This window comes from Macadamia integrifolia, chromosome 3, assembly GCF_013358625.1.
Source record: "Macadamia integrifolia cultivar HAES 741 chromosome 3, SCU_Mint_v3, whole genome shotgun sequence".
NCBI lineage: Eukaryota > Viridiplantae > Streptophyta > Magnoliopsida > Proteales > Proteaceae > Macadamia > Macadamia integrifolia.
This window is the reverse complement of record NC_056559.1, coordinates 35,185,140-35,212,533: the sequence shown is the minus strand read 5'-3', so window position 1 is coordinate 35,212,533 and position 27,394 is coordinate 35,185,140. Positions and strand designations below refer to the sequence as shown.

Sequence of the window (27,394 nt, the reverse complement as noted above, 5' to 3'; positions counted from 1 at the left end):
ATCCGAACCAAACTGTATATTTAACAGTTATGATCTCCCAAAATCGAAATCAAGTAATAAAGGGTTCTGGTTAGACAGGTTTTAAACTGTTCTGATTGAATGTGACGACCAGACTCTGGATAAGGGTAAGAGTCCCGCCCTCGCCCCAGCCCCATTAACATTGCACAATATTGTCCTCTTTGTGCCTCAAGGCTTTAAAACACATTGTGCCTAAGAGTGTCAATTTCAAACTGAAACCGAATACCGAAACCAAAACCGAGCTGAATTAACCGGACCGAAACCAAATCAAATTTATTTGGTTCAAATTCGGTTTGAATATGTGAGTATGCTGTTCGGTTTGGCTCGATTTTGGTTTAGGGTGTCAAAACCGTCGGTTCAAACCAAAACCAAACCGAATTACTCTTATCATTCAAGAGTGTTTTTTGCAAGCTCTTTTTTTTTTTTTTTTTTATGTGATAAGTGTTTTTTGTAATTTATCATCACATTTTTACAAGCTAAGATAATTTTGGAGTTAGCAATAGCCATAAGGCCCATAACTTGAGCCCATTATGGCCTTTGGTCCATCACAATCATAGTTCAAAAGTGGAACCGTTTTCATAATCGAATTAAAACTGAGGCATAAAATTGAATTAAAACTGCATATTAGAACTGATTTGAAACCAAAACCAAACCGAGCTGAATTGAATCAATTTGAGTATCTAAATACAGAACCAAGTCTGTTCTCGGTTCGGTTATGGTCCACCTTATCATCATTTGGAACCGAATCGAAACTAAACCGAATAACCGAAACCAAACCGGTTGACACCCTTAGTTGTGCCATGTTAAGGAGACTAGAAGTTGTTAACTAATCCAGTAATCTCTCCCTATGCGATGTGAGACTAAAGTTTACAAATCCTCACCGATGTCCCAAACCCCCTAGTACTTATCGTATCCTTGGGTCTCACATAAAAAAGGTCTTTTCACTGAAAAAAAAAAAAAAAAAAAAAAAGGAGAAGTGAAGGTGGGGGGGAAATAGTAAAAAGCATATATTTAATGACAGCTAATCTTTTTCTTTAATCAATTTAGTATGCATAATTGGTTCAATAATATATGAGTTTGATGATAGATAGATTTTCCACTACTGCTAGCCACTACTAAAAGAGAGAGACCAACACTGCTACTATAGAGAAAAGGAAGATCAAGACAATTCAGATAGATGGGAGATAGTCATAGCCCCACCCGCTTCTTTGCCCATTAGGATCTCTACTTTGTTGATCATGAAGGAAAGAGAAATTTGGTGAACTGGATCAACAATCAAGGACTCCTGGTCGAGCTAATCAACAAAAGCATGGGTATTGTAAGCCGTGTCCGGATAGATATCACAAGAAAGAGGTATTCCATTGAATAGGTAGAAGGCAAAGGCAGCTAGAACAGGGAGCATCAAACAGTATTGGCATTAGGGAGGAGTCTCAGTAGAGCCAAAGAAAGTTGATCTACGACTACCCTGGGCTAGATAAGTTGATGATTTAACGAAGCCCGTTGGGCTGCAAGAGTGAAGGTAGGGAGGGTGATCATTGCTTTTTTTTTTTGCTCCTGAACCATTGTCTGGGAGATCTCCTTCCCGGTCGAAGGCGACTAGGCGCAACGATTTTGACCTGGAATTCACACCTTTATGGATGCGCTCTTACATGATTTGAGGAAATAAAATGGGTTTCATAAGCCCCACAAAGATGAAAATTTACCCATGAAATGTAGAACAAAATTAGGAGCAAGTCTATCCCCTCCTCAAAAAGTGGGGACCAATGGAAGATGGTGCGTTTGGCATCTTCCCCTTCCCATTCAGCAAGTAGCTGAAGGCTGAAGCTATCAGAAGCAGGTTCTGACGTTCCATTGCAAGCACCAGATATTTAAGGGTATGCTTATCTTCTCTCTCAGCCAAAAAACCAAAAAAAATGCTTATCTTCTCAGATTGTGGGGGTGTTGCAGATGTTTTCCTCCATTTGTTTACCAAAAAAAATAAAATGTTTTCCTCCATTTGGTTGAAAGGGAAGTGAGGGGAAAAAAAATGAAGGAAAATATTTTCCTTTCATGTAAAATATAATTTATTTTCTTGAGAAATATCTATATCTTCCTTGTAATCAAACACCTAAAGTGATTTTTCCTATAAAATATATTTCATTTTCCTTGAAAATATTTATATTTCACTTACAACCAAATTGAACTCAATTTCACTTACAACCAAATTGAACTGTCAGACGAGACCAAGGGTCCAGTTGATGACATCCAGTACCTAAATGGGCCTAACTAAACCACAGATGTTTAACATGGACTCCCCCAACCAACCCTAAAAAATCGCATTTTCTCACTTTTATGGTCTTTCTTTCTGACTACTTAAAAGTTAAAAATGGGACTAACAGTTCTAGAAACAGTTGAGATTTGGGCATTGTTTGATAATATTTTGTTTGTATCGTTTATGCATTTTCTTATTTTCATAAATAGAGAAACGGCACAAATAGCTTTTGATAAAGTCGTTCTGTTTCTCTTGTTTTTAGAAATATAAATCAAAATTTATATCAATTTCTATTCCTAGAATTGCAAGTGATTAAACAAGTCATACAGATTTCATCGTTTCTAGAAACATCTTTGGTTGACAACCATTGTAAAAAGCCTGATAAAAATTCTGATGTTCCCCAAAGCAGTGAAAAAAAAAGCCATTGAAGACCATCTTCTTTAGCAGCAGAAAGGACAATCATCATCCACCACCGAAGGCCGCTTTCCTTCTTCCCTTTTCACTCCAATCCTCATCTTCCTCTCTTCTATAATCTCCACCACCGAAACAGCAGGGATTAAAAAACCAGTGAAAGGAATTTATAAGACCTCTCATAAAAACCCAATAGAAAAAAGCCTAAGGCTTCGTTCGCTTCTTCTTTTTCTCTTCTACAGGGCTACCAAGCCTCACCAGAGGTAAAGATCTGGGCTCCAATCTGCTCTCTCTCTCTCTCTCTCTTTCTCTCTCTCTCTCTCTCTCTCTCTCTCTCTCTCTCTCTCTCTCTCCTTCTCCGGAGTCTCTATCTTACGACGGCGCCCTCAAAATCATCTCCTGGTAAAGATTGCAATTCTGTCTCCTCTCTCACTGTATCTTCATTCAGATATAGTGTTTGGGGTTTTCGTTTTTGTTTTTGTTTTGTGCTTGTTCACTCTCAAATTGAAGAAAATCACGTCAAGGAATTCGGTATAGAGAAGGTCTGCTTCTGTTATTATTATATGCATATTTTTTGTTAACATAATTTTTCTCAGTTTATTGTATTTGGTTCCGAAGTTGTTGTAATCTGGTAGATATGATAGGTTCAAGTGCTTGTGGTTAGGAGACTGCGACTCCAGCTTGAACAATTTTTAGAGTGAATAGACGGATTCCGTGAGACTGAGAACTGTTATTTGCTAAGAGGTTGGAGAAAAAAATTCTTTACCCATTTTTGAGTTTGGTAAAAAACGATTCAAGAAATAGGTTTATCAAACACCCAAAAATCTGTTTCTGTTCCCAAAAACATGAAAATTCGTTTTTGTTGTTTGGGGAGACAGAAACGGCAGGAATATTGTCAAACGGTGCATTGGTCTCAAGTGAGACTGATGGGTGCCTCAGCTTATCGAAATTGACTAGGATTGATCACCAACTGTAAATTGCCCGAAACTAAATCCATCGGCATGATTATTGACCGAAACAGCATACACCCATCATGTAAAGAGCGCATAAAAACCAAGCCCACAATGGAGGACGGAATTTAGCTGTTACCCTGGCCTGCAACTAAAAAAAATGAAATCTCGAAGGGTAATTTAGAAAATATTAAAATTTATAAGAGTATTTATGAACGTAAAAGATAACTGAATTATTCAATTTCTTTGCCTGCAAGCCCACAGATAACAGAATTGGTGGAGAGAAATTATAGAATTTCTTAGGAAATATTCACTATCGATTTTTTTTTTTTTGTTAGCATTGATGAATGGGCCATTTATGGTCACCAAGACAATCCACTTTTGTCGGACAAGATATCAGGTGGGTGGCCCATTCCACTCTGCATTGAGGCCCATAATGCAGCGAATTAAGGGCGTCAACTGGTTGTGCCTGGTTATTTTGATCGGTCCTAATCAGTCCCCACTAATTTAAGGTCATGTGCCGTTATTAACAGTTTAGGTAATCAAGCCTTATAGGGTAAGGCATAGACATGCTCCTATTCAATCAATCATCTACTGGTCCATAATTGACCTCATGGTAATCGGATTGATGGGGTTTAAATGGGCCAATTGACTAATCAGAATATACTAGAATTAAACATGCTTAAAAATCACATGAATATCCTATCCTTAGTTTTTAAAAGGAGATCAACCGATTTGTAATAGCCTAAATAGAATTAGAACTGAATCCCAATTTTTGAAAGATAAAGTTTTCCTCCACCAAAAAACAGTACAACCACCTAAGATAACTATTACTCCCCTTATTACACAAAATCAATAATAATCCCCAATGTTCTTGATGCCCATCCCAAGACACCCATGATCAACCCGCAGCTATAGTGAAGGAATTCCTCCTTAATCTATCTCCATGTTTGAAACCTTGTTAAAATCCTAGTCCTCTTATCATTACCACAAAAAGAAGATAGAAAAGGTGCATAATTTCTAAGATAAAGCAGGAAAGAATAAAATAAGGAGAGAACCATATACCTCTTTAGTCTTCATGGAATGATCAAGGATGATGAAAACCAGGCAAAGCCTGTCAAGTTCTATGTTTTTCCATGTTTTTTCTTACATTATATGACAATGACTACCCAAAGGGAATTTATCTTTATTAATAGAAAAAGGAGACAAAAAAAGTGGAAAAAATGGTCTCAACCCTCTTTTTTCCCTGCATTACAAGGCAAAGCAAGAAAATAAATTATTCTAAGTCTTTCATTTCACGCAAGAAGATTTTTTGTAAATAATTTTCTTTATTTGTTTCTAGATTTGTCGCATGGTGGGTTAGATGGGTTTTGAAAATTTTGTGAGTTAGTAAACACCAAAGTTTTCCATTCAACTCCTAAATTTTAGACCACTTTGAATATACCAAGAATAATTGAAACAAAGGATTAAAAAAAATTATGAGGACATGAATTATATCGGAGCATGATTTTAGTTATTGTTATCACTATCCATATCACTTTTAGCCGATGTTGATATTGATACCTATCGATGTGGTACTCTCTAGTAATACCGATACATATCAACTAATATGATTGATACGATAAAGATGCTTAGAACAACATAAAGGAGCGTAAATGGTTAAACACGAGGTGAAAAAATTGATGCAAATTCTTTTTCAAAAAATTCACTAGATATTCAAAAGTAAGATTCCCAATATGTCACTCCTCCACATAGCAAAATTTGATGTGTCAATTGGAGAGATTCCATCATTAACGATCAACGGAAAATTTATTTCCTTTACTATTTAAGATCAGCTTTTTGAGAGAATACTATACTTCACTGTTCACTTGATGGAATTTTGGATGCATTGACAAGTATAACATGTGACTATTCAAATTTGCTTAAAAACAAATTTTTATACAATTATTTTTTGGTCAAATGCATAAACACGAGGAAGAAATCAGGTGGCAAACTATCATACAAAAATACGAAGAATTAAACAAAAAAGTACTCCGTCACTCTTCACCTTACCATGTGATCTAGTTAGGGTTTCCCAAAAGAAACATTAAATAGGCATCCTATAAATCCTAGCTGAATTCTACAAAATTACAAATTTACGTCAAAATTAATATAATAAACATTTAAACATATACAAGTCCAGTAATAACTGTGTGAACTCTGCATAATACAAGACACAAACCCAACATTTGTAAAAGCAGAACCAACAACAATAGGGAAAAATAGAAAGAAGAGCAATGCTAAAGTGGATTAAAGTTTCATAATCTGGTCCAAAATTATTTAATCTTTTTAGCAACTAAGAATTGTCCTCTACTCCACCTGCCCTTAACCACCAGCACCTTTTCTTTCTTTGACGGCAAGGAATGCACCATTGTGCAGCCCCAACTGCGTCTGGGTCTAGGCTCTGAACTTTGGACTCTGGATCAGTGTTATCCAATGACCAAGGATTAAAGTATCGGTATCGGTCGTCGTATCGATCGGCCAAAATTAAGATACGTATCGGAGGGTATCGTATCATATCGGAGATACGCTAAGATACACTAAAGATACGCACATAAATGGATAGGAAACACTTTTTTATACACATTTGCATAAAAAAATAGTTGAAAAAAGTTATATATAATATGTATTATGCATAAATAGTAAATTGAGAGTATCGCACTAAGAATCCAAGGTTTGTAATTGTCCCATAAATGTAAAATCCTTGTACTCAACTTTGATTTCCACTTTAGTTAGAGAGAAAAATGGTTGGCAGCAACTTTGGAATAAAAACACCTCAAAAAATTATGTTTTTCTAAAAAATTACCCATTTTGGCCATTTTATGACCGTATCGGTACGTATCGGTGTGTATCGGTCGATACATACCGATACGCACCGATACCTACCGATACATACCGATACATACCGAAAAGTACATTTCACTTCAATTTTGAATTTTTCATAGAGTATCGGTGCGTATCGGTTGTGTATCGGTGCGTATCGGTGTGTATCGATGTGTATCGTAGGATACGTATCGATACATAAGGGTTTTAAAATTTTCATGATACGTATCGGTATGTATCGTGCCGATGCCTACCGATACTAATACGTATCGGCCGATACGGCACGATACGCACCGATACTTAAAACCATGCCAGTGACCCAAAAGGACGGAAGGAAGAGGGCGTGAGTGGGGATTGGTGTGGTGCCTGATGAAATGAAGGTATTTCTGTCATATTCATGTCTTCTTTAGTTGGTAAACCCAGTACTCAAAAGAGGACATAAGAGTTCATCATTATTCTCACTAAGGCTGTGTTTGGTAGTTAAGAGAAGAAAAGAAAAGAAAAAAAAAGAAAAAGTACATCTTTTGTACTATTTTCCTTGGGTTAAAAATTTTTCTATGCACATGGTATGTCTTCACCCAAGAGAAGATCCCCCTTTTCAAATTCAAAATTCTCCATGAGAATTGTGAAATTTTCTTTCGCTCCCCCAATAATTTTCTTGCCAAAAACACAAGAAAACATGAGAAAATATGAAACATTAATAAGACAAAAAATGAATAATTACACAATGATTTCTTATATGTCTATCTCTCTCTTAAAATTTTAATTTTTTTGAATTTTTTTCTTTTCTAGATTTTTTTTTTTTCTTCTCTTGATTACCAAACATAGCATAAAGTAAAATAATCCCATGACGGGTCCCATAGAAGAGGCCCATTTCCTCCCACTCGCTAATATTAGCCTATCCACATCGAACAAGCCACCGAGGCCCACTACTCACCCTTCTTTTTCATTCTTTCTTTGGTCCTCTCACTTGAAAGTTCTTCCCAAGCTCGCTTCACAGCTAGAAGTCTAAAACAACACCATCAATGTCCAGTTGTCCACCCTCTCCCCCCATCCAGAAACGTTGGCCCACCCATCCTTTTCTCACATTTAAAGCTAACCATGGTTTTAGTTATCAGTATTAATATCCACATTTGTCGATACATATCGGTTGAATCTTCCCGTTCAAAATCCACCTTTACCATATAAATCAATTCAATGCGAAGCGGGGACAGAAAAAAAATGCACCAATAAAGTTTAACGATATAATATCATACGAAGAAGAGCAGCGAAGTCATTTCATGTTAGTTGAACTAAGAGGCTGAGAGTGAGAGTGTTGTTGCTTAAACAATACGAAGAGGTTGCTTTCAGTGACAAGCAATAATTCATGATTCCACCATCCGCTTTGTGACAAAATTGCTCTAATTAGTCTTCTAGTAATCCATTAATTCCCTTCCTTGGTATCTTCTCTTCTACAGGTACCCCCAACCCACTTCTCTTTTAACTCTCTTTGGCCTTTCTTCCTCTTTATCTTCTCCCCCCTCCTCCTCCTCCTCCTCATCATCATCATCATCAAATGGCTAGAATGTTCACTCAAGCCGTGCTCATTATAGTTACCACAGTCATGAATTTCCCGTACCAGGCAATGCCTGAAACAGTCATCTCCGATCAAGTAGTGAAGCAGAAATCACAGGCCGAATGCCCATACCCTTGTCTCCCACCGCCGATCTCCGTTCAGAATTGTCCACCACCGCCGTCGCCGCCTTCACAGCCGTCAACTCCAACTCCGTCGCCACCTTCGGGAGGATATTACCCTCCACCAAGTGGGTATTACTATCCACCACCACCACCATCACCTGCTTCAGTATATTACCCTCCACCAACTGGGTATTTTCCTTATTATCCCCCCCCTTCCCACGTCAACCCCTATTCTCCTCCCCCTCCTAATCCAATCTTGCCTTACTTTCCATTTTACTTCAGAGGCCCTCCATCCCCACGGAATGTCTCCTCTGCATCTTCTCTCAAGGGGTCTCTGGGATTGATTCTGTACTTAATTTTGTTGGGTTCGTTTACTTTCTTTAATTTGTAGTAGTTTGATCATGTATATGAGTATGATTTGGGGATTAGAAGATGTAGAAGAAGGGAGGGATAAGAAATTGATGGCAATTCATCTTGATTGGAATTTTGTAACTGTTTGGATTCATCATTCACTCACTTTTAAGTTGTGCTCATCCAAACAAATTCTTATTGGGAGAACAAATAATTTATTAATTACTTAAGTATTGGCTTTCATCTCAAAACGTCAGGGCCACTAGGAGATTTCGAATGTGTTTGGTATGCATTCTCGGAACATATTATAGGACTATAACGCATTCTGGAATCTATTTCTTTTTTATTTTTTTCTTCTTTACTTCAGAATGCATTTTAGACACATAATCTATTTCGAGAATACATATCAAACACAACATTCGTTTTGCAAAAAACACAGGAAATGAGCACTTGTTTCTCAAAATTTTCTTCATTTTTTGGCCCCTTTGTGGAAAAAGTTCTCTAGACGGCACGGTTGCTTGATTGGTCTTTGCTAAATAACCCCAAATGGAGGGAAGTTCCTATATATGCCAACTTGTCCTGTGAGCCTATAACTCATCAATAGACACAGAAAAGATGACATGGCAAATAGGGGGAGTCCTTTCTAAGTTTTAATGCTAGTTTTTGGATTTGTTAGTTTGGTAGATATGATAATGATATATGTTCATGATTATTTTATTTAATTGTTATTTTGTGAAGAAAATTTTGGTTCACCCAAAATCCTAAAGTCATTATAATTCCTTTGTTAGTTGAAGAATGGGAACAACTTTTCTTACTTTTTGACACCTTTCACATTGCAATGATGGACCACAGTGAAGGAATGCCTCCTTTGTCATGGGTGGAAGGAAAATAGGCAACCACCTCCTCTTATTGTTTAAGAAAAGAACATGATACCATAAAACCAGTCATTATATCCAAATTCGACATTAACATCCTACCTTGTGAATGGAACCATCAATATATGACATGTTGGTGTAATCAATCATGGAGAAGAGGTTTGCCATTCTATGCTCAGGCAGAGATTAAAATGCTTTCCTATGTGGTTTAAAAATAAGAAGCACTTTCCAAAAAATATATTGTAAAAGATTCAATAATTTTTTTTTTTTTTCAGCTTGAGTTTAGAGTTTGCAAAAAGGGAGAAAGGGGGGGGGGGGGGAAAGAAGAGCTTGAAAGAGAGATAATTATAAGGAAACCTTTATATTAAAACTTGGACAAGGTTTTTCTAGTCCACTAGGTCTATATCATTTCCTAGACTAACACATTTATCTACTAAAAGTGGAATATAGCTAGAAATTTTGTAGATAGGTAGACCAAAGGTCTATAGTTCACGTATTAAGTTTTTTTTTTGGGTGAATACACATATTAGTTTTACCTAAAACAAAATAGGCAAAATGGCGAAACAAGATTTTCCAATCCAAAAAGAATTAAATAAAAAAAAATGACAAGGAGTATGTTGAAAAATGAGGGTATATATGGTTTAACCTAGGTCAAAGATTTGACTTGTAGCCAATCTGTACTATTTTTTGGAGATATTCGTATGGTCAAGATTGTCATATTACTTTTTCATGTGGCAAAACATGTCGTAAATTCTAGAGGCACTTTATAATATTGCTAGACTATAATATATATATTTTTTTTGACATAATTTAAAAAAAGAATAGAAAAGACTTCTGGAGATTCAACCTCAAAATGGAGGTGGAACAAGGTTTTTGCTTTAAAAAAGAGGAAGAAGAAAGGAATAACAACATGGTTAGTTGTTATAGCATGGAGGAAAGTCGCACTCCGAAAATAGATGCCAAATTAAATAGAGGAGATTGGGAAAGACAAACAAAGTTTGGTTTTCACGCACGCTTTTGTTTTTGGGTTCACTATCATAGGATCATGACCCTTTGTCTTGTCCATTGTAGCATGTGTTTTTAGGTTCACCACCATGCTGCTATGGGGGCAGTTAGCAAATCTTCTGTCTTATGCTTTGTGGGTAATACTAGGATCACAGTAGAGACTGGTGTAGGAAACCGCATCTTTATCTGTCCATTAGATCTTCTAGTGAAAGTAGGATCTTTCGGGTCTCCTGTCTTTGTTCATAAGAAGTGATCCATTCTTCTGAAAGAAGGTGAAAAAGATCTTCTATAGGGATCTGCTTGGGAACATAAGTAATAGTTGGAAGTTAATTGGAGTCGACATTGATAAACAAAGCATCTGGGGAATGGCTTATGGACCACCACCTGTTTGTACTCCTCCTATTGAGCCCCTCCATCCAAACTACCTCCCTTTTGCTCTAGTTTATCTTGTTCCTTCCCCATATTCCAGACCAGTAAAGGCATTGCTTTTTTTGATACAGGATCAGCAACAACTATTGTTAATCTTGATATCCTTCCATCATGGTTTGGAAACCCTATAACAAGGAGTTCAGAGCAGCCAATGGTCAGATTTTCTCCATTAATAAAATATCCAGAGCTCCCATCAAAATAAAAATCCTACCCACTTTAGTTGCTACCCATAGAGTCTTAGGATCCTTCCTGCCAACTAAAGATATCCTCATAATGTCATTCACGGTTTTATCGTATTGGTGGAGTTGATGATGTAACACTTAAGAGACTCTTTCTCAGATCGGTCCCTGAACCTTTAGGTGATGAAACATCAAAGCTTTGTGAATAGAAAGGTCAAACCATCGAGCGTTTGACTTTTGGAGAAATCTACCAAAAGATTCTTACTGTTCTTGGTAAACTCTACAATCAGAAGCAGTTTCTTCAAAAATGACATAAGCTTTCTCCGAATCGTGACTCTTTATCCTATCGATTGTAGCATGTGTATCACTCAAGGCAAGATGAATTAATGGCATCCTCACCACCTTCCTAAGTTTTGGTCTACATGGGCTTTGGTTTCAAGTTTCGATTTTCGAACTATTTGTTAGAAGGATGGTTGTAATTTATAGTTTACCTTTTCGGCCATCAAGGGAGGTTGCCTTGACCATCATATAACTTTGGAGCCAAGTTGAGGGCTTAAGTTGTCAAAAGGGTAATCCATGTACAACCAAGTCAAGGGAGCTAATCCATGCGCAAACCCTAATCTAGTGTTCAGGTGGGAAATAACCACATCACTAGTGGATCTTTTCTTGTTTAAATAATGAGGATACCTTAATTGTTCTACTAAGTTCATGGCTTAGCTTAGACTCAATCGTAATTCTAGTCCCATTCTGCGAAATCAAGAATAAAAATTCAAGAATGGGGTGTGTTACCAATCACCCCCTAATACAAACACATCTTTGGGCAGGATTGAGATGCAAATTGTGCTGGCCCATGATATACAAGGGCTCAATTTTTTACAATATTGGGCTTGGATCCTATTCAAAGTAAATGGATTGGGTTTATATCTAGCCCACATGTATATGTCAGTAAGAGCACATGGTCTACGGTTCTTGGGCTCCGATGGGTTGCAAGGGAAATGGAAGGGATCTCACTTCGCAACACTTTCAAAAATGTAAATCGCGGATTCGACCAATTGGAATTAGTCATGACCGATCTTCTGAACATTCTGGGCCGTCAATTTTAGGGTTTTTTATGCTGGATCATTGGATTTTCAGAAATGAGGGTTTAATTCTATGGTTTTTGGGATTGACCCGGATTGAACTCGATAAGACCGATTCAACCCCTATTCCAAGTTTAAAATCCATGCTTTCCAAAAAATAGTTTACATTTTTCTTGCAATCAAATACCAAAAAATGACTCCTTTTTTTCTCTAAAATATATTTTATGGAAAATATATGCATTTCTTTTGGAAACAAACAAAGGCTAACAAGGTACCATTTGATAACATTTTTTCTGTTTCTAGAAATGGTAGAAATGACTTTTCACATTTTTGGAATAAAAATGAAATTTTGGGTGTTTGATAAACCTATTTTTCGAAACGTTTTTTGTAAACATAATGTCACTAAAAAACCCAATAGTATCATTGGATGCCCAAAAGGAGAGAGGGTTCGGTTGCTTCTTTTTAGATTTAAATAGTTGAGAGATTTATTGGGTACAATAACATTTTTTTTTCTCTCAAATTCGTTTCTAGAATTGTAAATAAGCATAAATTTTGATTTATGTTTCTAAAAACGGATGAAATGGAACAATTTTATCAAACGCTTTTTAGGATGTTTCTCCATTTCTAGGAACAAGAAAACATAGAAATGACAAAAACAGAATGTTGTCAAACGGTGCGGTGCTACCCAACCCTGTCCCGGCTACTCTTACAACCTTTTTCCATTTCATTTTTTACACAAACCAGCTTGTTGAGTTGAGCTGAGACTCTGTTGATGCCATGGTTTCAAATATCAGTGAATCAGGTTGGAAATCGTCCGATTCACTTCAGATTCGGCACTGGCCAACTCAACTGATTCACACCAATTCACTCTGATTTCTATCTAGTTCTGATTTTGTTGGATTTGAATCGTGGCCTGACCGATTCGGATGCTCAGACATTACGTAGTCGAGGTTGCTTTCAGTGACTTGAAAATTACGAGAATTAACAATGAAAGAAGGTGGTCTGAGACTCAAGCCACCACACATGGGATAGCCCAAGTCTGGATGAACCAGAGGCTAATAATTCATAATTCTATCATCCGCTTTGTGACAAAATTGCTCTACTACTTAATCCATCTAATCTCAATTCCTTCGTCTCTTCTTTAAGTCTCTTTGGCCCTTCTTTCTCTTCTTCTTCCTTTTCCTGCTACTTCTCATCATCAAATGGCCATAATGTTCACTAGAGCAGTTCTCCTTTTAGTCACCATAGTAATGATCAATTTCACATCACAGGCAATGCCTGAAACAACCATCTCTGGTCAAGTAATAGTGAAGCAAAAATCACAGGCCGAATGTCCATTTCCTTGTCTCCCACCGCCGATCTCCATTCAGAATTGTCCACCACCGCCGTCAAAGCCATCAACTCCACCTTCAGGGGGATCATCAGGTTATTACTATCCACCATCACCTGCTTTGGTATATTACCCTTCACCAACTGGGTACTTTCCTTATTATCCTCCCCCTTCCTACGTCAACCCCTATACTCCTTCCCCTTCTGATCCACTCTTGCCTTACTTTCTAGTTCTGGGATTGCTTTTGATTCTGAGCTTAATTTTGTTGGGTTGGTTTTTCTTCAAATTAGGGTCCTCCATCCCGACAGAATCTGTTACTTGTCATGTTTGAGTGGCCTAAAAAGAAGACAGAGAATTAACTTACAATAAGTTTTCATTGAGTAAATTCCATGTGTAGATCAGACATCGTACGAATATAATTCTCGTATAAATACCTAATCCAATGTAGGTTTGTGAGTTATCTATTTAGAATCTTGTGTAATAGATGACTTGTTTGAGGAGGTCGCCTTTATAACTTCAACTCTATTGGGGAGCATGAATTTGAAGCCCGATAAACAACTTCTTGTTCGAGGAGGTCGCCTCTATGTGGTCAATGTATTCGTACGTACGTATCAGAATCTCTCCTCGTTGTCTTCTCTCAAGGGGTCTCTTTGATTCATTTTGTTTCTGAGCTTAATTTTGTTGGATTCATTTGCTTTCTTTAACTTGTAATAGTTTGATATGGTATATTAGGGTGATTTGGAGATTAGAAGCTTTAGAAGCAGAGGAGAAGAAATTGATGTCATCTTAATTAGAACTTTTTAATTGTTTGGATTCGTCATTCACTCACTTACTTTAAAGTTGTACTCATCCAAAGAATTTCTCATTGGTAGAACAAATAGTTTATTAATTACCTTGATAATTAGATGGTGAGAGTATTGCCTTTCATCTCATAACGCCTGAATCATTTTTGGAGATTTCAACTATGTTTGGCATGCATTCTCAGAATAGATATTGTGTTTAGAATGCTTTTTATAAACGTAACATTCATTTTGCCAAAAAAACACAGAGGAACCGAGCATTTATATCTTAATTTTTCCTCACTTTTGGTCCCTTCATGTGGAAAAGTTCTTAGACGGTGGGTGTTGCCTGATTGGTCTTTGCCAAATGGAGTGTAGCTCACCTACCCATATGGTCACCTATATATCCACCCCATCTCCCGCCCTCCATCCCTCAATGAAACTGAGTTAGAGCAATGTCAACCGGAGATGGGGGGTGGCAAATGGGGTGGACAGGTGACTATATGGGCAAGTGATCTAGACTTTGCTAAATGACCCTGAAGGGAGGAAAGTTGTATATGTCATACTACGGCTATCATGAAGAGATTCTTGGATTTGTTAGAAGTGATCATATATGTTTCCGATTATTTCATTTAATTGTTCTTTTTTAAAGGAAATTTTGATTCACCCAAAATCATAGGGTCATTATTATTCCCTTACCAATTGAAGGTCATAAATAATTTTCCTTTATTTTTTTACTCCCATCACATCGCACTGATGGATCACATTGAAAGGATGTCTCCTCAGCTGCGGGTGGAAAGAAACCTCCTCCTTTCAATGTTTAAGAGAAGAACATAACACTATAAAACCAGCCATGATATCCAAATTCGACATTAACATCCCACCTTGTGGTCAAATGGAACCATCAATATATAGGGGATGTTTCTGTGATCAATCATAGGAAAGAGGTTTGCCATTTGATACTCATGTGGAGATTAAAAAAGCTTTTCCCATGAGGATTTGTAACGAATTAGGTATATTTCTTTTTTCTCAAACAATTTGTAAAAGATTCAATAAAATCTGTGATTTCAGCTTTTGGATTGAGTTTGGGGCTTGAAAGAAGGAGAAAAAGAATAGCCTGAAGGACAAATACTTATAAGGAAACCCTTGTATTAAACTTGAACAAGATTTTTCTAGTCTGTTAGGTCGGTAGAGTTTTTCTCCACTAACACAATAATAGCTAAAACGTGTTGGATAGAGCTAGAAATTTTGTGTAAAGGTCGAGCCAAAGAGCCCTAGTTCACCTATCAAGTTTCATGGAAAACAAAATTGGCCAACAGGCAAAACAAGGTTTTCCAATCTATATTATTTTTTGGAGATACCTATATGGCGAAGATTGTCATTTCACCTTTTCATGAGCCAAAACATGTTGTAAGTCTAGCGACGCTTTCTAGTATTACTAGACTAAAAAAACTTTTGACATAAATATTAAAAATAAAAAACGATTTATGAAGATTGAACCTCAAGACATAGTAGGAGGAACAAGGTTTTTTTTGGTAAAAAAAGAATAAGAAGAAAGGAATAACAATACGGTTACTAGTTCTACTATTAGGAAAAGTCACACTCACATAATAGAAGCCAAAATACATAGAGGACGTTGGGAGAGACAAACAAAGTTTGGTTTTCATGCTTTTGTTATTTAGGTTCATCATCGTGAGATTGTGACCTATCATTCTGTCCATGGTGGCATGTGTATCAGCGTATCACTCAAGGCAAGATGAATTGATGGCATCTTCACCAATTTCCTTAGGTTTAGTCTACATAGATAAATCACTTGTGGACCTAATTTTTAAGTGGGAAATTACCAAGTCACTTGTGGATCTTTTCTCGTTTAAATAACAATGACATCTTAATGGTTTAGTAATGAAGTAATGATTATGAAATTTTCTTTTTTAGGTTTAAAATTTACACGTCGCTTCCATTTAATTTGTCTTGCAACCAAACGGAGTAATAATGATATATTATAGCTCAAATTCTGACAACATTGCGCTTGGAGCCTATTCAAAGTAAATGGATTGCATATAAAACCATCCACATGTATATATTTAAGACCACCAAGGTTTTTGGGCTCCGATTGGTTAGCAAGGGCACTGGGGAATGAAAATGAAGGGAAGTAATTGCATTCTCTATAAATACATTTCAGTATTTCTAAGGTTTTATTGATTGATCCGGATTGGAATCGACCAGACCGATTCAACCCGTATTTCAAAGTGAAATTCTACGCTTTCCAAGTAAACATTTACATTTTTCTTGCAACCAAACATCAAAATTGACTTTTTTCTGCAAAATATATTCGGTTTTATGGAAAATAAAATGCATTTCCCTTGGAAACAAACGGGCCTTTAAAACAGCAAAATCGAAACCTGCAGCTCTGTAGCCTGTGTTGCTATTCCGTGCGTCTCAGTGCTCCTCTACCTCTGCAGCCGAGCACCTTTTACGTTTGGTTAGTTCCTTTACTTGAAGCTTGACCGTCAATAGAGGAGAAACGACGAGCAGCGGCGGAACCACTTCTTCGGCCGTTGTCTTTCAGGCACCCGGTAATTTTTCTGCAAGGCGGCAAACAATTGCTGTAGAAAGGTGTGTATCGTGATTGTATTCTACCCTTTTCCTCTTGTTTGAGCGATTGTGGCTGTTGAGGTTCAATCCAATTTCCAGCTTAAATCGGTAGAACGACTTAGTTTCATTATTTTGATTTGAAATGTACCAATCTTCATAGCTATGTAAGTATTTGAATGATTTCTATCACCCTTTGGTGCAAAACTTAATATAATAGATATTGTTAATCTTTGGCTTCAAGTAAGATTTCTTGATATTGCTAGTGCCTGTTCCTACTTATTAATAGGTTTTGGAGTCGAGCCTTCCTTAAATTCTATGGCTATATGGCCCAAGTTAAAAATCAATCTTAATGAGGCAGTTCTACTTTTATCACTAACAAAATCACTAGACATCTAGTCCACACAAAACTTTGCAGCAATGTGGTATCAGAGTTAAATTATAACTTCCCCAGATTTTAATTCAATTGAAGATATTGAGTCCCCTCTAAACAGCAGTTAGAATGTCCCAGACAGAAAAGGATTGGGGAGCTATTAGACTTGAAAGGAATTTAAGGAATTGGTTCATTTAATTGAGATTACCTTGTTCTATGTTTTTGCAATTGTTTATAGAAGCTACTACATTGAATGATTCTTCTTTTGGTACTTTAAAAATACCTTTCTTGGTGTATTAGGGTGTTTGGAATGAGAGAAACAGAGTGATTTCGTTGAAGGAAAACAACTCTTGAGCCTATGTCTGGCATATTTGTTTCCATGTTTGATTGGTTAATGACCATAGGAAACTTTTCTTAGTTGTTTAGGGCAGACTTTGTGATGACTGTTTTCATCCACTTGGAGTTGCTGATTACGATGATCATGATGTATTTACTAAAATGTCTGTGTAGAAGATATGTTGCACTGTGATGATTCATAGTACTGAAAGCCCTTCTTTTCTTGTCTATATCCCTACTATCTCCACCCACCCCCACCCCCAAAAAAAAAAAGGTTAAAGGGGAAGGAACGACAGATAAATGGATGAAGTTTGGATACTTTTGTTTATATTATCACATTTACATTTTTGGATTTATCCCGGATGCTACTTTCAGTTATGTCTTTCAAGGTTCTTCCTGTTGTGAATAATCCGTTGATATAAGTTCCTAATTTTCTGGATCATTTTGCAGTTAACCATTGTTGGTTAGCAGTAGATGCTTTATCTTTCCTTGTCCATATACTATATCCAAGAACTAAAGAACAGTATGCCTGCATGCGTGTAGGGCCTGTCTACTTGAAAAGGATAATTTACTATGGCATCACCCAATGACTCCTGAATGACCTAGCTGCCGCATCCAGCGAGATAACTGTAATCAGTGTACGGAAGAACATTTTTCCAGCTGAGTACATGTGCACTTAGCAGAGGAAGATAAAGTTCAGGAAAAGCAATGCAGAAGTCAGTGGTCTCCCTCTCCCTCTATATGACTTCAAGGTCAAAATGGTTTCTTCTGCAGGTTGCTTCGAACTCCTCTGGTTCTGCCTTAACTCCTGTACTGAACTCTCCAAGGTATGTTCATTATCTAACCTAATACTTCTTCCTCCCCCGCCCCTGGGAACAACCAACCATTTATTTATTTATTATTTTCTATATTTTCTGCTGCTGTTACTAGATTCTCTCTTTTGGATTTTGTTTGCTCTTACCCTTCCTCTGTGCAGCAATTTCTCTCTCTCTCTCTCTCATATTTTGTGTATATGTGTGTGTATGTGTGTGTTTCTAAGACATGAACATTGTCACTTGATGTAAATATTTCAAATAACTTCTGAATATATTTTTTTTTGGGTGCAAAAATAACTTCTGAATTAACGTAATCAAATTTGTTGATAATAAGTGATGGATTTCCTTAGATAAAATGGAAGGGACAGGAAAGTGAGGTTTGTTTACCTCATGCAAACTACTTGTGAAATCTCATGTCAATGGAACCTCCTCAAAATTGATTGAGCAGGAAAAAATTCCATAGTTTTTTAAGGCGGTAAGGCGACGGAGGCGTTTGAGGGTCTTTCAGATCGCCTTAGCGATAAGGCGGGCATAAAGCGTCGCCTTATCGACTAAAGCGTTCCTGTGTAATTTTTTTATAAAACCAATCTATTTGGCTCAAATCCTATGCTAAATAAATATTAAATATTCATATTCATACCAATGTAAGATGTTCATAAAAAAAACAAATCAATAAAGTGAATAAACTAAGTTCATCTTCATCAATCATCAATCATCAATCGTCAATCGTCAATCGTCAATCATCAATCATCAATCATTAATTATCATAACATATTAACATATAATATAAATACATAATTATGAAACAAAATTATAAATATAAAGAAAAGAAGACATAAAAAATATAAGTATTTATTATCCTTACCTCTATGATGCCAAAATGAGTGCCTAAGTCCTAAGGTCATCCACTATATTTCTACTCCCATCAAAGAAGAATGAAGCTCACCGCTGCCGGAGCAAAATGGTGGCCTGGATCAATGGTTCTTCCTTGTTTCTTGATTCCTTCTCAAAGCCCTTTCTTAAAACCCTTGACAAAATCCAAACCCTGTTTGTGAATCGTGTTTTTGTTTTGTTTGTTTTGGTTATTTTTGATGGAGTAAAGCTGATCCCATACATCTCAAGTGTTAACAAAACCATACACCTACCAATAAAAAATCTATATTTGGAATCTTCATCAAGTAATTTTAAAATGTGTTTAAAAAAAAAACCCATAAGGTGCCACTTCGCATAAGGCGGAGCACTGCCTTACCATCTCTAGACCGCATCAGCACCAAGGCGCTGCTAAGGCGTCGTCTTACCAGCGCCTTAAAAACTATGTTTTGGTGCAATGAAGAAGTCTTCAAGTTAATACCCAACAAAGACAAGGTCTACAAATTCCAATTTGATTTGGAAAAAAGTATAGGAAAGTATAGCAGATTTAGATTTTTAACATGATTTACCTATTTAGAAATTTGAGTCAGGGTCTGCTTCCAAATATAGTCCTGTCAAGTGACTCTATATAAAGGCTGATTCTTTGAGAGTTTCCACATATTCTGCTAGTTTGGAATGCACTATTCTTTAAGGGTCTTCTCGGTGTGATGCTTCCAGATCTCCTGGTGTGTTTCCCCTACCTATGACATCCTCATTTTTATTCTTATCGCATTGCCAAAATTTCTCCTAATGACATTTAAACACTACCCCAACCATTTTTCAATCTAAACTTCATAATCTCAGTAACTAGCTAACTACCTATCGAAAGCCTACATCTATATCCATCTTCCACCTTACAAATTTTTCTTTCCTAGCCTGTTTCTTCGATTGATCAGCCCTAAATTCCCCATTGGTTTGATGTCTTATCAAAATCAAATATGGGCCTTGACCTATCTCATAGGACTTCTCTTTTTTTTTTTTTCCAAAAATAATTACCAAGGAATTTTCAAGTGCCCCCTAAGATAATATTTTGTTTGTGTTAAGTTTGTCTCGAATTCTTGACCTGTGTTTGAAGATTGATCCGATCCAACATATATTTGGCGGTGACCTGAATGAGAAAATTTTTGAGATCTGTGATGGAACCAGGCCCAAGCCCGGAGCTCGGAGCCCATCATTGATCTTGTATGGGGGTGAGGGGGCGTAGCCCCCGCGGTATGGTTCGACCGGATCGACCGCGACCCGATGGGTTGACCCACGTTTTTGGAGTATATATAATGTACTGTTGCTTGTTGAGAAAGTCATTGTATTCTAGGGTTTTCACGCTGCTAGGGTTTCAGGGCGAGTTTTTCCTCGGCGCTGCTAGGGTCTAATCTCTCTTCTGCATAGTGAATCATCTTCTTCTTCACCCGAGGACGTAGCACACCACCCTGGTGTGTAAACCTTGTTAAATCTCTGTGTCGTACGGATCTATTGTCTCTTTATTATTCGTGTTTCTTGGTGTTTGATCTCACAGTTTGTATGATTATATAGATGAATTTGGATTCAAAGGGGGCCTGCAGTACAGGAGGATGTTATTGTCCGAATAACATCAAATGAGACGCGTGCCAGTATAAGGTGAGGTTTAATTCCCACACCACCCCCTCCCCCAAAAATAAAAAAAATAAGCGTAGGAGCATTTTAAAACCAATAGTAATGTGAAGGATGGAAGCATTAGAGGTTTTAAGGTGATTGGCGAGATAGATCTCAAGAGTCAAGAATGCACATGAAAATGTAAAGGTGACCATTTTAGGAATGTGTATTGGAACATGAGGGTTTTAGTGATCAACATCTTCTCTCCAACTCCATCTTTACTAATGGCAACTCCAAAGTTCTCTCTAAAGCAAGAAAGATTGAGCAAGTATATCTCGTCTCCCCCTTTTTGAATACCACTGTCATAGGCAGGCAGAGTAAAGTCTTGATAAAAGAGTTCACAGTGACAAGGGGAAGCTGGAGGCATCTCATTTAAAGTTGGTGGGGTGATAGCAAATTCTGTTTTAAGACACAACTGTAGTACCCTCATAATAAAAAAATAAAAATAAAAACTAAAATACTCTGAAGCAATAATGGGCTTAATAGAAACTTAGAGAAATTCATGTTAAAGGAATTAACAATGAAGATGAGTTGGAACTACAATACGCATGCATTTTGGATGTGAAACTAAGGGACAGCACCTCTTATGCAATTCAAAGTTTGAAGACCCTAGCTCATATTGCTAATGGGTCCACCCAATCAAGAAAAAAACTAAGTATTAAAGGAGGAATGGAAATTTAGTAAATAAACATAATTTTAAAGGGTTACTAATTTAGATAAAGAAGGAGAAGAGAAGAAATCAGGCCCAGGAAACCAATCCAATTGTCAAGCTCAACAGCTCCATAACTATTAAAAATATTATATTCTTTACGCAAATCTTCTCCAATTGATGGGGTGTATTACATATATAAAGAAAGAAAAATTCCTAATCATATCTATCATGAACTCAAACTCTTAATTGCTAACAATGACCGATAAGTGTAAAATACGTATCAAATTACAAATATAAAATCCAAATAAATTGCCTCTAAATAAATGCATAAATATCCTATTAGACCAAAACCACAGTTGGACCCAGTTCATCTTGATACAAGCCTCCAAATAGGTTTACACCAGTCCAAGGCAAAGCTACTACATCAATTCCCCTTGTGTTAAGAAAAACTTGCCCTCGAGTTTTGTAAAAGGATTAAAATAGTAGAGCTAGGAAGAATGTCTCATGCTTCACCAATTTCATAAATCAAGTTCAGATGACAAAGCATTGAAGGCGCACCCTCATCTTGAAATATATGAGGAATAACAAACCCAATATGTAGGCCATTCAACATAACAGCAAACTTTGTTGTTGCTGCACCCAAAATAATCATCTCATCCCCCTTTAAGTTACATGTTGCCCCTCATTAGAGCAGTTCTGTCTTGACCCTTTTGGCTCTTCTTGCAGCTACACTGTTGGCACCGCCTCCTTTGGGTCTGCTCATAGTTCATCAGTCTTTGAAAAAACAAATACGAGGTGCATTTGATAAGGATGTAAGGTGCACAATTTTTTGTCGCAATCAACAATGCCCCTTCGTGCTTCCAACCACTCTCAACCCACTTTAATGATGCATTTGAAAGATCCAATCATTCAAATATCTCACAATAGGCACCATCACAATATTGTGAAACTGAAAATTTGACTAAAGCATCATCTCTAGATTCAATGATAATCTCAATGGTCTTCGATAATATCTCCACCACAAAACGCAAGACAATGTTCACTTTGCCCCTTCATCCATGAATAAAATAGCAAGTTTTCTATTGGGCAAACAAACTCAGGGCTTGAAAACGTAGGTATCCATAGCCAGTTCAACTCTAATACCAATGCAATCCACGAAAACCCTAGATCTGATCGCTTATGGGCTCACTCAATCAACAGAAAACCAAGTATTAAAGAGGAATGGAGATTTTGTTAACATATAGAAGTTTAATGGAGATTTTTTTAACATATAGAAGTTTGATAGAATTGTTTGGCAGACTAAGATGGACATGATACAAAAGAGATAAAATTTAAATAATACGGATAGTCTTGGAATTAAAATAAATAGAGGATTAGGATTAGGAACAACGGGGAGGGGCATTTTGGGAAGAAAGATGGTGCCAAAAAATAACATCACTATGGTCCTCTTCAACCTTCGAACAAGGCAATAAACCAGCAATAGCCAATCTCCTTTCGAGTGAGAGATGTCACTCCCCATGTGTTTAATCAACTTGGGGTTTAGGGAGAGGTCGCAAACTGGAAGATTTATGGACTCCACACAAGAAGCACCCCAACAGCAAGATAATAAATGCCAACATGGAAGAATGAACCAAAACTGGGAAAGATAATAAATGCTAGCAATAGGCCCCTCCACCTAAAGTTTTACTCAACCCACCAAATTTTGGATGTCAGGCAAACTTCCACATGGGAGTTATTAACTGCCTACTTCTGCCATGTGAAGGGATGAACTGGTCTATCTAACCATTGCATAGAAGGGGAGTTCTTTGGACAAACCACATCTCAAATTTAGTGGACACCCTCAACCATACCCACCATCTATGGAGATCTTCCTCTTGATTCTTCAAGAATCCAAATTCTTATAACAGAACTGACTTTTCAAACAATAGAGCATTATAATTGGCACTCGCTAGTGTCAACTTGGATTGAAAATTTATCCATGACTGGCTCATGATGCCAAAAATATGTCAACTCAGTTTGAACATTAACTGGTTCACATTACATATACAAATGATAGTTTCTGGAATGGTTTTGACACAACTCATACTGGAAACATGCTACATGGAGTTCAATAAGGGGAAGGAATCATATGAAACGTAGCTCACAATAGCTAACCAATAGCTTTAGCCATAGGAAGGAATCATTTGAACCATAGTTCCCTTTTGATGTGTGAGTGTGTGTGGCCAGAGAAAAGATTCCTTTCTCAAGGTTGTTATTATGATATGGTTATAATGTTTAAAAGAGAATAATTTGTTATTCTTTTGGTCATCAACCTTCAAAGACTTGAAGGATCTTCCCAAAATTGTGGATATAGATAAGAGATGATGCATATTCAATGACCTTCAACAATTTATGGATTTGACATGCTTTTTAATGGTACAAACTCATAAGCCATTATGTCTTTTCATATATCAGTGTTGCACAACCATTCATGCTTAAAGCCTCACGGCCCACACCAGATATCTTTCCCATGATCAAGTTCTACACCCCAACCACACATCACGTTAGTATCAAATCTAATTAAGGACCAAAAGGAAAAGGCCAATGATAGATTAACAAGGACATCTAAGAGTAATCCTAGATACAACACCAAAAAATAACCAGTAGTTACACGGATCAAAGGGCACCTACTTTCCCTAAGGAATCTCTATTCTCTACATAACTTTTAGTCAATTTTACATAAGATGCAATTAGCAGTTGCTGTAGAGGGAGACTGAGGATGTCATGTTCTCCATTACATGGCAATTAAAAATATTTTACATATTACTCATATGGTGTTTTATGCTTCAAAACTGTATTTTACATATATCCAAAGCATTTCCATATGTTTTTGGACCACTTCCACGTGTATCTTTAGCATATCTTGTCCCTCCGATACAATATGATATCATATGAACAAACATAGAGGGATGCTATGAAGCATTACATATAAAAGAATCCTTCACTTCTATATCAACAACACAATAAAGGGTAAAGGAGACAATCATTATCATAAACTGGGAAAGTGAGGAAATTTTTAATACCTGTGAAGATTCACAACTGGTTTCCAGATGGTCCACTTTCATATGCAGAAGCTTGCAGGGGAACTGAAGGAGATTGGAAGGAAGCATCAGAGAATGTTCTCAACGCTTTAGAACAGTTCAGCTGTAGACAAGGTAGTCCAGTGGCTGAAGCTTGGCTTTCAAGGGGCAAATCCTCATATAGGAATTTGGTCTTACAATCCAGAACAGCTTTTAAGCTTGAGTTCCTCTTACTATACTTTCTTAAATACCGATCAGAATCACTAGATCTTTTTTTTTTCAGCATAGAAGAATCTCCCTCACATGAGAGTTGACACATGTTTCCAACATTATGTGAAACCTTATTATACTCCGACTCATCTTTCTTCTGATAAGATTGCGATCCGGAGTCTGTACTGTTGTCATCCCCACTAGACTTAACAAATTTATTGGAACAACTTGCCTCGTCCTCCTTCATGGGCGGTTCCACTTTATTTTCTTTACTATCCAGTATTTTAAGAGGACCTGCTTTGAACATCTCCTCAGAAGTTACAATTACACTATCCTCACCACAATCTTTACATTGCTTCACTTGGGGACTTGAATCTTTTTCCACCTTCGTATTTTCTCCCAAAGTACGCAAGTCATTAGAAGAGTCATGATCCGATGAGGCAATGCGAACTGAAGGTTCTGAAATAGTTTTATCAGGGTTTTCAAATAATTTGTTCTCAGTGCAAGCTTCAAGCTTTCCACAGACACTAGGACTTCCAGGATCAGAGGCATTACCAGTACAGTGCCAGATCCTTGGAGATTGCAAGCAGTCTGAGTTTAATGAGCACAAGTTCTTGGCAATCCTCGGTGAGCTGTTGATCGCCCGATGCAACCGGAGTGCCAATTCTGCATCATCCATCGAAGCACAACTTGCAGGAGAATCCTTCTCTCTGTTCTCTCTTGATGCCACCACAGCCAAACTCAGTGCACTTCTTGCCAGCTCTGCAGCCCTTCTTGCTGCAACAGCTTTTGTGAAAGCCTTCTCTCTGGCCAAAGTTGCAGCAGCGATCTTCTTCTCTGCAGCCAAATTTGCATCCTTCATGACATCCTCCAATGATTTGGAGCAAGCCTGAGGAGCAGATACCCTAGAATTCCCCACCGAACAAGCATCTGACAATATCTTGCTGTCTCCACTAGGGTTTTTACTCCTACCAGCTCCATTTGAATTAGCGGGCGGTTTTGGAACCCAGCAATCAATGCACTTAAAAGAAACCGAACCCGAATTGGAGCAAGGAGAAAACCCAGGATACTTCAAAATACAAGCTCTGTGAATCCTCCGTTGACACTCCCGACAACCAGCACTCTCCTCAGATACTTTCATAAAACAGTAAGAGCAAATTTTTGTGGATTCTACACCGTCAAAGCATTTCTTACAAAGAAGCACAACACGCCACTGGCTATCTAAGGTTAGAAGCTTATCTTTCCCCTTCTTTTTCATTCGAGCACCACAGGCATGGCAATCGGAGATAGTCGGCAATTCTGGGGTCCTCTTTCGAAGCCGAACCGACGAAGCGGACGAAGCAGACTCCGCAGATGCCCATCCATTCTGCTTCAGATTGGCGAGAAGTCTCTTACGTGGAGGAAGAAACGAACGAGCATCAGTATCGGCGGCGGCTGCTGATGCTACTGCCACCGAACCTGATCTGCTGGTTCCTTCTCCTTCTTCTACTTCCTCCACCATTGAAGAAAAATAATTAAGCAAATGAGAGGGGCTGCAGAAAATTAGGGTTCTGCACAGAAAAAGATGACACTTCTAGGGTTTTGACATTGGTGAAACCGTTCCTTTGAAGATCTAGGGTTCATTAGTCGTTCTTGTTGAGGTTTCAGACACAACACGAATTGCCTTGCCAAACAGAGGGAAGAAAATAAAGAAAAAAAAAAAAAAAAGAGGCAAAATATACCCAAATTTAAAAGTTAAAAACACAAATGGAAGGAAATGGCGAAGGGTAAGTCACTACCTAGCCTCCAAATGGAAGGGTATTAAAGTCAATGTGTACACGTAGACATGTGTCGCATTGAGCAGCCCACTACAAAGAAAACTACATCGATTTCACCGAAAGATCTGACACATTTAACTTGTAAACATGATTTTACAGTTAAAACGGTTAGGGACCCTTTTTAAATTCTTTCCTTTTTCTCTTATTTTTGGGACCAGGAAATGGAAATTTTATATTGGGCTGGCCCGGTGCAAAAGCTGCAGAGGCTTATCATGATGGGTCAGAAATAAACCAACCGTACTACCCTATAGAAATCAGTTTAGTCCGGAAGAATTCAGGTTCGTACACCTGGTATCGTGTAGTACGTGTACCATTATACACCACTACACCAGGGAGACAAAATAAGATTAGCATGAAAAAGGTCAATTTAGTGTCATGAAAAAAATATTTATATATTACAGGAATATAATCTTAGTGCAATGAAATCTAGTGGGATATTTGTAATAGTGAGATGGGTGAAAGGTCTTCTCTGATGTCTCTCATCATATAGCATAAATACATAGACGGTTTTTAACTGTGGTGATTTCTGCTTGTTTTTTATTTTTTGGTAGAATGGTGATTTATTATGGTAAGGATCTAACATTACAAAAGGTGTTAGTTATTTCATTTGAATGGTTTTTCTCGGCTTTTCAAACATTATTTATGTATCAAACCATTTTAATCACTCTTCATTGGTGCACTCCCATGCCACTTGCCCAAAGACCTTCTCCCGCAATCTCTATATTTTATCCCCAATCAACAAGTAGCTCATTTTTTTTTTAATCGAATTAATTGCCCATTTGCTAACTATGAATCAGATATCCGCC

At 37.4% G+C, this 27,394-nt stretch overlaps 1 protein-coding gene across 1 annotated transcript in view; it reads right to left on the bottom strand.

The window, feature by feature from the left end:
- The window catches only part of LOC122073703, a 35,027-nt gene extending 8,544 nt beyond the window's left edge, over positions 1–26,483 (bottom strand). Inside the window, exon 1 of the mRNA XM_042638327.1 lies at positions 24,565–26,483. Coding sequence (XP_042494261.1) covers positions 24,575–26,272 — 1,698 coding nt within the window. The 5' untranslated portion in view covers positions 26,273–26,483 and the 3' untranslated portion in view covers positions 24,565–24,574. The remainder of the gene's footprint in view (positions 1–24,564) is intronic.
- Positions 26,484–27,394: the final 911 nt, after the last annotated feature.